General features: G+C 38.3%; 5 protein-coding genes across 5 annotated transcripts; 3 read left to right on the top strand and 2 right to left on the bottom strand.

The window, feature by feature from the left end:
* Positions 1 to 1,138: 1,138 nt before the first annotated feature.
* On the top strand, positions 1,139 to 2,608 carry SYP112 (syntaxin of plants 112). The gene is made up of 2 exons (XM_068611415.2): positions 1,139 to 1,444; positions 1,549 to 2,608. Exons 1-2 carry the CDS (start codon positions 1,240 to 1,242, stop codon positions 2,469 to 2,471), a joined length of 1,128 nt encoding a protein of 375 aa, XP_068467516.1. The 5' UTR covers positions 1,139 to 1,239; the 3' UTR covers positions 2,472 to 2,608.
* Positions 2,609 to 2,988: 380 nt separating this feature from the next.
* Positions 2,989 to 4,669, top strand: LOC137810242 (Tetratricopeptide repeat (TPR)-like superfamily protein). The gene has a single exon (XM_068611413.2). The coding sequence runs from the start codon at positions 2,989 to 2,991 to the stop codon at positions 4,543 to 4,545; it is 1,557 nt and encodes a 518-aa protein (XP_068467514.1). The 3' UTR covers positions 4,546 to 4,669.
* Positions 4,642 to 7,847, bottom strand: LOC137810245 (Galactose mutarotase-like superfamily protein). The gene is made up of 10 exons (XM_068611418.2): positions 7,713 to 7,847; positions 7,515 to 7,631; positions 7,324 to 7,437; positions 7,113 to 7,164; positions 6,657 to 6,794; positions 6,243 to 6,341; positions 5,890 to 5,987; positions 5,300 to 5,407; positions 5,138 to 5,219; positions 4,642 to 4,899 (listed from the first exon to the last, which is right to left on the bottom strand). Exons 1-10 carry the CDS (start codon positions 7,778 to 7,780, stop codon positions 4,834 to 4,836), a joined length of 942 nt encoding a protein of 313 aa, XP_068467519.2. The 5' UTR covers positions 7,781 to 7,847; the 3' UTR covers positions 4,642 to 4,833.
* A 129-nt stretch (positions 7,848 to 7,976) lies between these two features.
* RUG2 (Regulator of chromosome condensation (RCC1) family protein) lies at positions 7,977 to 10,182 on the top strand. The gene is made up of 4 exons (XM_068611414.1): positions 7,977 to 8,269; positions 8,619 to 8,835; positions 8,923 to 9,232; positions 9,334 to 10,182. Exons 1-4 carry the CDS (start codon positions 7,977 to 7,979, stop codon positions 9,816 to 9,818), a joined length of 1,305 nt encoding a protein of 434 aa, XP_068467515.1. The 3' UTR covers positions 9,819 to 10,182.
* A 99-nt stretch (positions 10,183 to 10,281) lies between these two features.
* On the bottom strand, positions 10,282 to 12,936 carry LOC137810241 (laccase-11). Its single transcript, XM_068611412.1, has 6 exons — positions 12,583 to 12,936; positions 12,353 to 12,504; positions 11,985 to 12,229; positions 11,770 to 11,898; positions 10,754 to 11,677; positions 10,282 to 10,627 (listed from the first exon to the last, which is right to left on the bottom strand). The coding sequence occupies exons 1-6, from the start codon at positions 12,688 to 12,690 to the stop codon at positions 10,497 to 10,499; spliced, it is 1,689 nt and encodes a 562-aa protein (XP_068467513.1). The 5' UTR covers positions 12,691 to 12,936; the 3' UTR covers positions 10,282 to 10,496.
* Between the last annotated feature and the right edge of the window lie 979 nt (positions 12,937 to 13,915).

Raw genomic sequence — 13,915 nt, 5'->3', positions numbered from 1 at the left:
ATTTATACTTTCTCTAATAAAACCAAATGTTTTATTTTACTGTAACCGGTGTTCTTCATTGGATACAGTCACATGAATATATTATATAATAAATTTAAATAAAAATAAAAAATATCTTAAAAAGACTTTTCTGATTAATTTTTCATGGATACAGTGATGGTTTAATCTTTTCTCTTATCCTATTTTATGTTAATCTCACATTCATATGCACAATACATTCTTGTTTGACTAAAAGGATTCTCTTTTAAGAAATTAATTTGAACTCCTTTAATTTTTAAAAATATAAAAAATTAAAACATGAAAAGTTAACCATCACTTTTTCTATTAGATTTAAATTGCAATTCTATATTATTATTTTATTATAATATTATATTTGTATTTTGTTTTTATTATTTTAAAAAACAAACTAACACGTTTTTTTATGAAGAATAATTTGAGTAACTATTTAAATTGATTTAGATTCTTTTTTCTTTCCCAAAACAAACCAAACTAACCCATGAATATTCTTAATTATGCTTCGCCTTTAGTCAAAATCACTGTTTTCGAACAATTTTTCTAAGATTGTGGCTTTTCATCTTTCTTCTTCTTTCGAGTTTCAACTTTCTACTCAAATATTTATAGTTAACAAATGAATAAATGATAAATTTAGTCTATGAAATTATAGTCTGAAAGTTAAGAAAAAAAAGCGAATTTTATATAATTTTGAAAAATAATATTAAAAAGTTATATAAGAAATTATTTAGTTATTTTGAAATAAAGAAAAATATTAAATTATTTATTTTATTAAATAAATAAATAAAGTATTTTTTGTTTATTAAAGGTAAAATTGTCCCATTAAAAGATAACATCAAATAAACTGACTAATTATCTTTGTATAATAGTATAGATTGATATCTAATGAATGATTAATGCAGTGTTTATTTGAAGAGTTACCGTTTTTCTTCGTTCCACATATCCAAGGGATGTTTTTTCGAACTAAAAGGAATTCAAATTGTAGTTTTGAGAAGATATCTGACTCAAAATCTCTAATTTTCGTTATCTTCTCACTAATTTGTTTAACGAGGGATCATTAGCACTCAAGAAAAAGGTAACAACATTATCACTCTCTACTCTTTTATCCCTTCTCTGAAACTGCATGGGTTGTTCTTACCACTCTGAAATTGCATGGGGAGTTTTTCTTTTCTGATTATACTTTTCCTTTTCAAGTAAAACAAAACCTCTCCCGAACCACGTTTCTCTATGCGTGGCACAACAAAGAATCAATTTTTGATGTTTCATTCTTTCCTTTTCTTTTATGCTTTGGTTCTCATCTCTTGCTTTCCTCGTCATTTGCCATCGTTAACTGTGTTTTTCTTTCATGTAGGTCACTTGGAGCATTTTTTTTCTCGGCAAAATCTTGCGTCCATTGAGAAATTTCACTCATTTCTTGAATTTGGCCAAAAGGGTATGCTTCATTTTCTTCTCATGAAAAACTATAAGCGTTTCGTTTTCTTGTTTTGTGTCTTATCAGTTCTCTCTGCTGTATATCTTGTTCTGTGGGTTTTGCAGGTGGGATTTTGCAAAACTTTGCAAAGATGAATGATTTGATGACAAAATCGTTCCTAAGTTATGTGGAACTTAAGAAACAGGCAAAGAAGGACCGTGAAGACGATCTTGACATTGAGACAGGGAGACTCAAACCCACAGAAGACCGCAACCTCTCTCAGTTCTTCCAAGAAGTTGAAGCGATCAAGGTTGAAATGGAAGAGATTACCAATCTCTTATTTGATCTTCAGCAACTGAATGAAGAGGCAAAGTGCACCCACAGTGCCAAAGTTCTTCGTGGCCTAAGGGACCGGATGGAGTCTGACATGGTTGCCGTGCTTCGCAAGGCACGGATCATCAAGGCAACGCTTGAGGTTCTTGACAAATCCAACATGGTCAATCATAATTTGTCAGAAATGTACAAAGAGGGGAGCCCCATTGACAGGACCAGAATATCTGTCACAAATGGTTTGAGGGTCAGGCTTAGGGCAATGATGAATGATTTTCAGTCCTTGAGAGACCAAATTCTATCTGATCACAAGGAAGATTTGAAGAGAAGGTACTACACAGCAACGGGTGAGGTTCCCTCTGAGGAGGTCATGGAGAAGATGGTTTCTGGGAGTCTCAAAGTGGAGTTTTTGGCTGGGAAAACGGATGCAGAATTGGACACTCAAGTTAGGCATGAGGCAGTGATGGATATCCAGAGGAGTTTGAATAAGCTTCACCAGGTTTTTCTTGATATGGCTGTTCTGGTTGAGACACAGGGAGAAAGCGTGGATAACATTGAGGAGAATGTGGCTAATGCGGGTAACTTCATCCATGGTGGAACTAATAGTCTCTACTATGCCAGCCAGATGAAGAAAAAGAACAGAAAGTGGGTCTGTTGGGCTTTTGCTGTGGGGCTGATTATTCTACTCGTATGCATAGTTGCAATGTTGTCTTCTTGACGAAAGCAATTGGCAAGGAGAGTGGTTTCAAGTTTCGAGACTGTAAAGCTAGCTACTTTCTACTTTCATTTCCTTTAACAGTTCAGTGGTTCTTGTGTTGATTGATTCAAATTTGTTCACGAGAACAAAAATTACCTAATAGTAATATTCGAGTAACTTTTTTGGATTTGGTTAAACTTTAGCGAAGTTAGTTTGTTTTTCATTTGTACTTCAGTTAAAGTAAGAGGCCAAAATATCGCCAAATAGCCGTTTCCATTCGTAATTTTCAAAAACTGTCTGGTAATAACTGGTCAATAATGAAACGGCACAAAGTAGGTGGAAAAAGCCAAAGGGCATTTTTTTTTTCTCTTTCTATCTAAAACAGGATATTATACATTTACTAACAAATATCTTATCCGAAACTAGTGAGAATAAATTATAGCCACTAATTTTGCGCCATGTCCACAATTTTTCTCTCCAAATTTCTTCGACTTCTCTTCGGAAGATAGTTTGATTTCTTTGCACAATAACGGTGACTATGCTGCTCCTTTCACCAAATGCGGAGCAGACCCAGGTCTTATTGGAGAGATGTTCAAATATAAAAGAACTGATGCAGATTCATGGCCGATTGTTTAAAAAAGGCACCTTCAGGAACCATTTAACAGTAAGCAGGCTCTTGGCTTCATATGCAAGAATAGAGTTGGGTAACTTAGCCTACACTCGTATGGTTTTTGACAGAATAAGCTTACCTAATACTGTCATATGGAACGCCATGATCAGAGCATACTCAAATAGTAATGACCCAGAAGCAGCGCTCCTTTTGTACCATCAAATGCTTCACAATTCGGTGCCTCACAATTCTTACACTTTCCCTTTCCTTCTGAAAGCATGTTCTGCTCTCTCAGCCTTTGAAGAAACCATGCAACTCCACGCTCACATTATCAAAATGGGTTTTGGTTCGGAGGTTTATGCCGCAAACTCTCTCCTTCGTGCGTATGCAATTTCGGGCAACATCCATTCTGCACACGTTCTATTCAATCAGCTTCCCTCACCGGATGTTGTTTCTTGGAACACAATGATTGATGGGTACACAAAATTTGGAAACGTAGACATGGCCTACAAGATTTTTCAAGCGATGCCTGCGAAGAATGTCATCTCTTGGACAACCATGATTGTTGGGGGTGTTAGGGCAGGCATGCACAAAGAAGCTTTGTCACTTCTTCGGCAAATGCTGGTTGCAGGCATCAAACCTGATAGTATAACTCTCAGTTGCTCCCTTTCAGCATGTGCAGGCCTTGGTGCATTGGAGCAAGGCGAGTGGATTCACACCTATGTTGAAAAAAACGAAATAAAAATAGATGAAATTTTGGGTTGTGTTCTTATAGACATGTATGTTAAATGTGGTGAAATGGAAAAGGCCCTACTAGTGTTCAGTAAGTTGGAGAAGAAATGTGTCTGTGCTTGGACGGCAATAATCAGTGGCTTTGCAATCCATGGAAAGGGTAGAGAAGCCCTAGATTGGTTTACCCAAATGCAGCTAGCAGGAACTAAGCCAAACTCGATCACTTTTACGGCAATTCTGACTGCATGCAGTCATGCAGGACTAACTAAAGAAGGAAAATCCCTGTTTGAGAGCATGAGTTCTGTTTACAATATTAAACCCACTACGGAGCATTATGGATGCATGGTGGACCTTTTGGGTCGTGCAGGGTTGTTGAAAGAAGCAAGGAAGTTCATAGAGTCCATGCCCGTAAAGCCAACTGCTGCAATATGGGGAGCACTGCTCAATGCTTGCCAACAGCACAACCATTTTGAGCTTGGTAAAGTGATTGGCAAAATTCTGATAAAGTTGGACCCTGATCATAGTGGCCGGTATATTCATTTGGCAAGCATATATGCTGCAGCCGGAGAATGGAACCAAGCAGTCAGAGTGAGAAGCCAGATCAAACATAGAGGACTGCTAAATCAACCAGGATGCAGTAGCATCACCCTGAATGGGGTTGTCCACGAGTTCTTTGCAGGGGATCGATCCCACCCACGTATCCAAGAGATATATGACATGCCTAATCATCTTGCCAATAGATATGTTAACTGATGAGGAAAAAATTGAGTGGAGAATTAAATTGAAAAATGGTTTTCAATGCCTGTTGAGAGTAACGAAAATGAGAAAAATGTAGTTTTCCAGCGCCTATAGAAAGAAGACGATTATTATTTCCTTTTTGTTGTTACAATAATGTTATGAGGATTAGACAAGGTTTACCTCTTATACATTATCCCTCGCCACTAGCCTACTAATTCGTGGCATAGAAAATTATTTACACAGCAGATACATTTTTTTGGCCTATCAAATTAAAAAATAATCGATGAGAAGCACATTTACGATTCAAGCTGTGCTAAGGTGCTGCACAGCTGTCCAAGTCTGTTCTGGCTCTAGCTGGACACTTCCAATCTGAAGCAATTAGAAGTAGTAAAAATAAAATTCAGAAGAATCAATAGGGAAGGCTTTAAAACTATTTCAGCAATCAAAATACTGTGTTACTGCAGGATGCTCAGGAGGAATGACAAAAAGCCACTGGTTTCTACTTAAATTCAATAGCCATCATGCAAAATTGTGGTCATGAAAAAAATGCACAGCCAAGCGGAGAATATCTTTGATACTTTAGTAAAATGTTTTGTTAAGCCATTACCTTAGCATTTTCGACACAAACAAAATCTTTATAACATGCCTCCATTTGAAGATAAGGATTCCACAACACAGCATCTGACCAACTGCATGGGTAAGAGGCAAAAGAAGTAAAGCAAGTGAATTGGGCAAACCAAATAACTAATAGAAGTTTAAAATTCCATACTTTGTGTTCTTGATAGATATTAGATCACCCAAACCATTGTCAAGTTGCAACTCACTGGAAGCATCAAGGTAAACACAATCTACAAATCCAGGGAAAGTGACCACATCCCTGCATTATGAAGATTACTATCTATTAGGCTAAATTAAGAAATTTAATGTCAAGATATGATTCCACATTATTGAATGAAATTTTGGTTTTACATGAATTAAATTGAGTCAAAATATACCTGTGTAATAGATAAAGATTAAGAATGAGAAAAAAATTGAAAACTCAATGGGAACATGTCAATAAATGAATGTAATGTTTTGGACTTCTACTTTAAATTTAGGCAAAATGAATAAAGGTGGATTTTAAGTAATAGATGACATATATAAAGAACAAAGTGTATGCACAACAAAATAATGCATGTCAATATGTGTATAGAATGGTAAAGTTCATTAGAAATGCTTAAAAGTCAGTTAGCATAGTTTGTTATCTAACCCTTGGACTACATGAAAGCAAACTTCAGTAACTGCCATTTCTTTTCCCAGCGCAATTAATTACTGTTTTATATCTATCGAAGAATCCCAGACAAAAAGTATCATACATACCTCTCTTCCGTCCCCTCCACTGGACTCTTAGGATCTGGATTTTTGTTCAAAGTTTTGCAAGCTTGCAACCCCTTTACAGATGCATCACTAGCAGAAGCCTGCAAGACAACACTAAATGATTATTTCTACAAGTTCAAGCAGCAAGTTTAAGCAATGGAGTCAGAGTTAAAAAATTGTGCATTAGATTAGATCAAATTGATTTAAGTAACACTGAAAGATAAATGTTTGATAACGGATTGGATGCTTAGTTTCAGTTTAGATCTTCAGCAAACCCAATACCAAATGTTATAGATAAACATTATTTAGGTTATTCCGTGGTGTGATTATTCAAAATTCAGACCCTTATCACTTACTCGAAAATATGTGTGCAAGGCAGTACTAAATGAGAATGCTTTACTGTCTGTATTTTTAACTGTTAACTCGGTTGAAAGACTTTTAGCATTTAGTGCGACCTGCACAAAAGGAAGCAAACCATTCCATCATCATTAGGTAGTAGAACATGACAAACATGAGCAAGTAGCCTAGTGCTGTTGTGGTGGCTCTTCTATAGTGACAGTGTGCACTTCAGAGGATAAAGTGCAATTATACTTGTTCAGTGAAAAAACAACAGTTGAAATTGCAGTAAAATACATGTATATGCACAATAAACTATGAAGTTACAATCTCAACTGTACAGTTTATCCTCTAAAGTGAAAACCTCATTTTGGAGAAGTTAAATATGTAGTATTGCAAAGATGAATTGTGGGTGAAGAAAAAAAGCCCTTAACCTTGAATAAAGCATGGAAGCTGAAATCCCAAATAGCACGACTATAAGGAGCATCCTTCAGTTCCAGAGTTACAACAGGATTTCCTTCTGCGCTTTCAGAATCAACAACAGTCCAATCCATATTCCGTGCAAACCCATGCTGTTGAATACTCAACAAGCAAATGTTTTAAATTAAAGCATTGTGGTATACATGGAAAAGAAGAGATTACAATCATAAACCACTCATGAATTGGAATTTTACTAAAGGGAAGCAAGTTTAATTAGCTAAAAGAAGCAAAATTTACCAGAGTAACATAGAAGTCAACGATTCACACCGTTACCTATAACCCAGGACCGACAGGTAGATTACCTCTATTTCCCAGTTTTTTGCATTTTAATGAAGCAGATATAACGTAAAAAAGTATGAACTGCAGAAAATAGGATGGCATTGAGTAATTGACTAAAGAAGTACGCATACCTGCTGAATTGGACCAGGACCAAACTGTGGAAAACAATGCGGAACGCCTCCACTGCCCAAATATGAAATTCATCAGTGTCCGGGATCCAAAATTAGTAAGAACAGCAAAAAATCAAACTATACGATTGCCACAATCTCTGGAGAGATACTTAAAAGAGTAATTGAGCATATGAAGTAAAGAGGAAAACGATTTGTACGAGAAGAACCTAACCTTATGGGTTTCTTCTGGTTAAAAACAGCGTCAGGGCGAACAAAGAGGAGGTCCTTGCCACTGGGAACCTTCCAAGAGGTAATGCAGCCTCCGAAGAGGTATATCTCAACCTCACTGCACACACACCACAGATTGATTCAACGCGTACACATCGAGTGTGAAGGGAAAATAGGTTGTAGAAAACTACGCACCTACCAGCCGGAGAAGAGAGCACAAGCTTGGGCAAATTCCCCTCTCCTTCTGTCAGTCGCACACCCAAAGATGCACTTGCTTTGTTGCTCAAGCTTGCATACGCCATTCCACGACGCCTTTCACCAGATGCAAAGTTTATGAAATTGAAACTACCGAAGAATTTCTATGTTTGCAAACAGATTTGAATTCAGATTAACCTGTTAAATCGGCAGCGGTTGGGGAGGGTGGGAGTTTGGACACTGAATGCCATGGAAACCATCGCCATTTGTTTTCCTCGTCTCACTCTCACTCTCTCTCACAAATATTACTATTATTCTTGTTTTCATTTTTATTTCACATTATATTGATTTATAGCCCGAACCGGCCCATGACCAATGGTGGGCCGAACATGTTGAGCCCAGGAAGGAATAAGGAAATCCAGTGGAAATGTGTTTGGGACAAGAAAAGGCAGAGAGAAAGAAATGTGGCGATCACAGGAGTTGTTGAGGAAGCTGAAACCGAAAGCGGTTAGTGGGGTCCAGCTGAAATGGATGAGCACGGTGATGTGTTTCGGTGACGGAAGCCAAGGAGCCGTTGGATCTCCGGTGGGTGTGGGACTCCACGCATACGAACCCACCCCTGTTGCTACTCTCCCTTCCGACATCGTTAGCGTCCACGCCGGACACTACCACTCCCTGGCCCTCACTTCTCACGGCCATCTCTGGGCCTGGGGCCGAAACAACGAGGCCCAACTCGGCCGCGGCCCATCCTCTAGGTAAGTAAAGTAAAGTAGAGCTATGAAATTTACACTTCTCTTCGATATCTCGTAGAACACTCTTAGGATATGTAGGACACTCGTAGGACATTCGTAGAACACTCTTAAGATACGTATCCGTGAAGTGTCAAATGTATTTGTTAAATTTCTGACAATTTAATAATCTGGAACATATTTATGCACATAAATTTTTATTGACAATTTATATAATTCATAATTATATAATATATAGATTCGAGTTAAGTTGGGGTTAAGCTCTAATACATTTTAGAGCTTTTACGATTTGTTGTCAGTGTCAGTGTCTTTTTGGGTTGTTTTTGAGAAGCAGTTTTTTCTGGTATTTGCGTAGAGAATCATGGCATGAGGCAGAGAGAGTGAAGGGGTTAGAGAATGTGAACGTGTGCGCTGCTTTTGCTTCGGGTGTTGTTTCCGCTGCCGTTGGGGATGACGGTTCGGTGTGGGTGTGGGGGAAGTCCAAACGCGGTCAACTTGGCCTCGGTGAAAATATCACCGAGGCTCTTTTGCCGACAAAAATTGAAGCGCTTTCTGGAGAAAACGTCTCAAAGGTATTTCTTCCACTTCATCTGCTGCTTCAATTCTTAACAGGCTTAACTTTTGTTGTCTTCACTGTTTCTATGATTGAATTTGGACAGGTCTCGTTTGGATGGGGACATGCTCTCGCTCGTACTGCTGATGGCAAGTTGTTTGGATGGGGTTATTCTGCGGACGGTAGGATAGGCAAAATGGGTAATCGCTTTGACACATCTCTGCTGGAATCCACGTTTCAGAATAGCTCACAACTCTCTAGTTCCGACCTCGAAAATGCTGAAAAGAGAGTCTTGCAAGGAATGGAACAGGAGAATGACATGCCAATAGTATGGGAGCCCCGCTTGGTGGAAGAATTGCATGGTGTTCATGTTCTGGACATTGCATGTGGCCTTGATCATTCTCTGGTTCTTTGCCGTAAGTAACACACAACTCTCAATACACACCTCTTTCATTTCTTGTAACAATTTATAAGATGCATGCTTTGACCTTGAGTTTTGATTGTGTTGTTATATCAGGTGACGGTGTGCTCTTGAGCTGTGGGAGCAACGTGTATGGCCAGTTGGGTCGAGCTGAAGCAGATTTGGGGATTTTGCCCGTTGATATGACCGTCCCTCCCATTTTTATTGCAGCAGGGCTTGGACATTCATTGGCAATATGCCAGCTAGGTGAATCAGATGGTAGTGTGGGGACTACAAACATTGCTTCATGGGGATGGAACCTTAGTTCTCAGCTTGGGAGGCTCGGGGATGGAAAAGTACCCTCTTTCATTGATGTATTGAATGGGGAAAACCCTGTCTCGGTTTCAGCAGGGCGTGCACACTCCCTTGCTCTCACGTCCAAAGGGGAATTGTGGTTGTGGGGCTCTGGTAAAAGTGGCAGACTTGGATTAGCTAGTTCTGCTGACCAAGTGGAGCCATTTTGCCTTGATTCCTTGGAGGGTTTTCAAATTTTACAGGCCGTGGCGGGGTTTGATCATAATCTGGTCCTAGTTGCTGGCTGATTTGGCTTCAACATATACCTTGATGTTAGTCCCAGACCAAGAAAATTTAGTCGGGGGGAAAAGGAAAGATAGAAAATAGTCTTGTATGCTTGAACTTAAAGATGGACTGAGTAGAGTCTATCTATAAATAAATATATGCCCTCTGCTGGTCCAATGTCATATGTACTTTTCTCTTTTGTAGATGTTTTATGTCGTTTAAGCTTAAACTTCATTGTGCAGTTTCATGGAAACACGCATTACTGGTATAATTTTCTGGACGATAGTTTATCTGTATGATGAAGTGCATTAAATCATGTATAAGGGTGAGGACAGAAAGATTATGATGATATTATTTTAATAGGGGTCTTTGTTTTTCAGTGGTTTAGATCGTGATGTCTATTTTTGCAGACAGTTTTGGTACAAATAGCTGAAGGGATTTTAACTTTTAAGAGATGCGAGAAAGGAGGAAGCAATACACATGGAATAACAAAGTAGTACGGACATTTATTCTTTTTTTTGAAATTTAATTAAAAGAATTCCTAAAAATCACTCCTAACTATTGCTTCTGCCCTTTTTATATCACACAATTAAAAACCTTCTGCAACTTTCACAGCAAGGTTGAGCAGAAAGACACAATAAAAGTAAAAATATTGAAAAGTGTTTTATTGAATATCACTTTGGGTATATTTTGGTGGATGGTTAGCATGTTGGTAGGTCCTTCGGTGGAGGCAGAACAGAATGCTCTTGTCCTGGTCCATTTTCCACAACAAATGCCGTTTTCAACCCCCAACCAGTGTGCAGCTCCAAATGACAATGCATGAACCAAACACCTACAGTACACAAGAACATAACATCAATCAAACATAATATATACCTGTTAAATATCAGACAAAATCAGCAATTCTTAGATTGTTCAACACTTAGAAGTTTAGGACAACTTCACGAGACAGACATACCTGGATTATCTGCCCGAAAACGAAATGCAGTCCAACCGCCCGTAGGAACCCCAACTGTGTTCCTCTCAATAGGATCTACCAAGTTGTACTTGGCAGGGTCTTTAGCGGGATCGAAGTTACCAACCCCGGTTCCAACAACAAAGAAGTTATAGCCATGAAGATGGAATGGATGTGACTCAACACTGAGAAGATTGGTGTCCTGCAAAACTAGCTCCACAGTGGAATTGAAAGCAATCTTACTAACCCTTGTGCCAGTTAAAGTGGCAAGATTGGCGGTTAGTGGCGCACCAGTATAGTTGAAAGGGGTTGGAGGGTGGTCAGGGAAATCAGTCCTGAAAACCCCCTTGATATTGAAGTGGTGAGCTTGGAGAAGCGCTGTTTGGGGCATCACAAAAGATACATTGTTTAATGAAGCAAGTATCCGAGTCCCATTGAGGCATGTGGGGCAAGAATTCTGGCCTAAACCAATAGTGTAGAAAAGGTTTCTATCAACTTTGAGAGGAACATTAGCAGGGTAACGAGCAGAGTTCAGGCTCCTTAGTTTCTTGTTGTAAGTCAAAGCAAAACGTGTGTCATTGCTAGCCGGCAACTGTGGAAGGATGGGGAGGACAGTGTTTGGGATGCCTTTGTATTGGAGAATAGCTGTGGCAGTTTTGTTGTCAACTGGAATTGGAGCATCCATAAAGGCCCTGGTGGCTATGAAGTATCTACCTGCAACTTGGTTAGCTTGGACCAGAACGTTTGTGGTTTGACCAGGTGCAATTAGTATAGCTTGAGTGGTGAAGGGTTTGGTATAAACAGCATCAACCTCCACAACTGTCAAAGTGTGACCAGCAATGGCAAAGAACAGCTCGTCATTGAGGGCAGCATTGATAATTCTCAAAAGGTAAGTCTTCCCTTGTTCTACTTCCATTGCAAATGTATCTAAAATATTGAAACAAACTGTAGTTAGTACAAAGTTTTCACTCTTTCCAAACCTCAACCAAGTACCCAACTTGAACTGAATATTTCCTTACGCTTCTCAGAACACGGGAATAGTGGTCCTGGCTTCCCATTGATCGTATGTGCATCTGACATATTTGGTGGCAACCCCATTTGGTTCCCTTGTTTTTCAATCTCTTCTACGTCATTGTTCCACCATTCACCTATTGCATGCACACACAGTTAGTTATAGCAAATTTCTTACTATGTTATTCTTCCAATATTAAGATATAGTGACATTCAAACTGACCTAGGAGAATTTCAAATTCTCTGTCTGGCTGTGGGAAAGGAAATGGTGTTCCAGGTGTAGGCATAATCACTATTGCACCATACACAGTGGCCCTCAGCCATAGAATGTGTGCATGCCACCATAGTGTTCCTCTTTGACCAGTAACATTGAAATCGTAAGTATAGCTTCTTCCTGACTGTATTGGACACTGTGTGATATAAGCTGGTCCATCCGCCCAACCATTACGATATTGTTTAAGTCCATGCCTATAATAAACAATAAGGTTGTGACTTGTGAGAGAAATAAAAAATTAACGTAGCATACACATATACATGTTTGCTTGTATCAAAAGCTTTACCTATGTTTCTTATATAGCACAATTGGCTTACCAGTGAATCGAGATGTTGTATTGTGCATGATTGGTAACATTGATCAGCACTCTATCTCCTTCATTGGCATATATAGTTGGCCCTGGGAACCTCCCATTTACCGTTACAATGGGCTTTGCATGACATAGTCTACTCACATTCGCCACTTGAATCTGCAGAAAACACAAAACGCTATCAAGTGAACCCTGCATAAGCATGTTGATTATGATATCAAAATAACTCTAACTCACATCAAACTGATATTTCTTTATGGAAGCTTCAGATGAAGAAGACATTAAGCTAACAAAGACAAAGAAGAGAAAGGTCAAGGCAGACATGGAACACCCCAAGCTTGCCATTCCGTCTTTGATTTCCCAGTTCTGTTAGATATCTTGGCTTGTAGAGATGCAGGAAGTGTTGCATATGTTGGAGTATTTATGAATGGGGAGGAGAAGGTAAGATATGGGCTATCAGTTTGTTGCATTAAGAATTATAAACAGCATAGGATGATTAGGTAGTACTTTTAAGTTTGAATGAGCTGTGAGTAAAAACTTGTAAGCAAAATATGACCAAAAAATTGTAAGGTCTTTGCTTCTGTATAGGCTGAGTTTCTATGGATCAGTATTTAGAGATGATATAATGGTATACTACAAGTTTTCAAAATTTGAACTGAAAATGATAGGTAGATGAAATCTAACCCAGTAATCTACCTCAATATACTCTGCCTACAGGCTTTATCGTTAAGGAGAAGTAATGTCTTAAAGCCAAAGGGTGAATGCTAATGCTAGAAATCAGTTCCTTGTGTCACCCAAGTGAAAAGTTCCTCTTCCCCTTATTTTAGTTATTGCTGTGAGTCCATTATAGTGACATCTCACTATTTTAAGATGTAGCAACTTTTAAGAAAAGAAATGTAACGACCATGTTCTATATCAGTTTATCTTCTGCTTCATATAATAGTTAACTCAATTTCTTCTCTAAGAACCTTTTGAACCCACGAGGCTGTTTGAGAAGCTTAAAATCGGTGGATGAGTTTTGAAGGTCACGGCACGACAATACCACTATGTTTTGAATAATTGGAATAGCTCATTTGATTTGAACTAATTTAGAAATAAAACCAGATTTTGACATAAATAAACCAATATTTTGACCATGGGAGTAACAACCATAGAGTTTTGTTTATCACGTCAATCTTAGACCTTTATTTATCTTTTTCCATCGTTTTTATTCATCATTTTTCCCTCGTCTGGTCTCTTTCTTTCTGAAGTATATTGATCCTCGGATGTTTGAGAAAACATCTTTTTGGAGGCAAGTCATATGTAGCTTTATGCTTCAGCTACCAAACCTGAAAACAATATATTTGATTAGGCTTATAATTAAGGATAGAAATTATTACTGTGTTTCGAGATAGTTTTGATAATGATTGAATACAGAAAATTAATTACAAGTTATAATAGTAATATGCATTAAGAAATGAACTTTAAGTCTAATTCAATCTTATAAAATCAGTCAACTCATGTGTAAAATCTATGAGTGATCCGATAACGGGTGACCTTATCATACTACCAAATTTCATTAGGATAAATC

Source organism: Phaseolus vulgaris, chromosome 2 (genome assembly GCF_051622355.1).
Source record: "Phaseolus vulgaris cultivar YP4 chromosome 2, ASM5162235v1, whole genome shotgun sequence".
NCBI lineage: Eukaryota > Viridiplantae > Streptophyta > Magnoliopsida > Fabales > Fabaceae > Phaseolus > Phaseolus vulgaris.
Note: the sequence above shows the minus strand (reverse complement) of the source record. Positions and strands in the feature narration are given on the sequence as shown.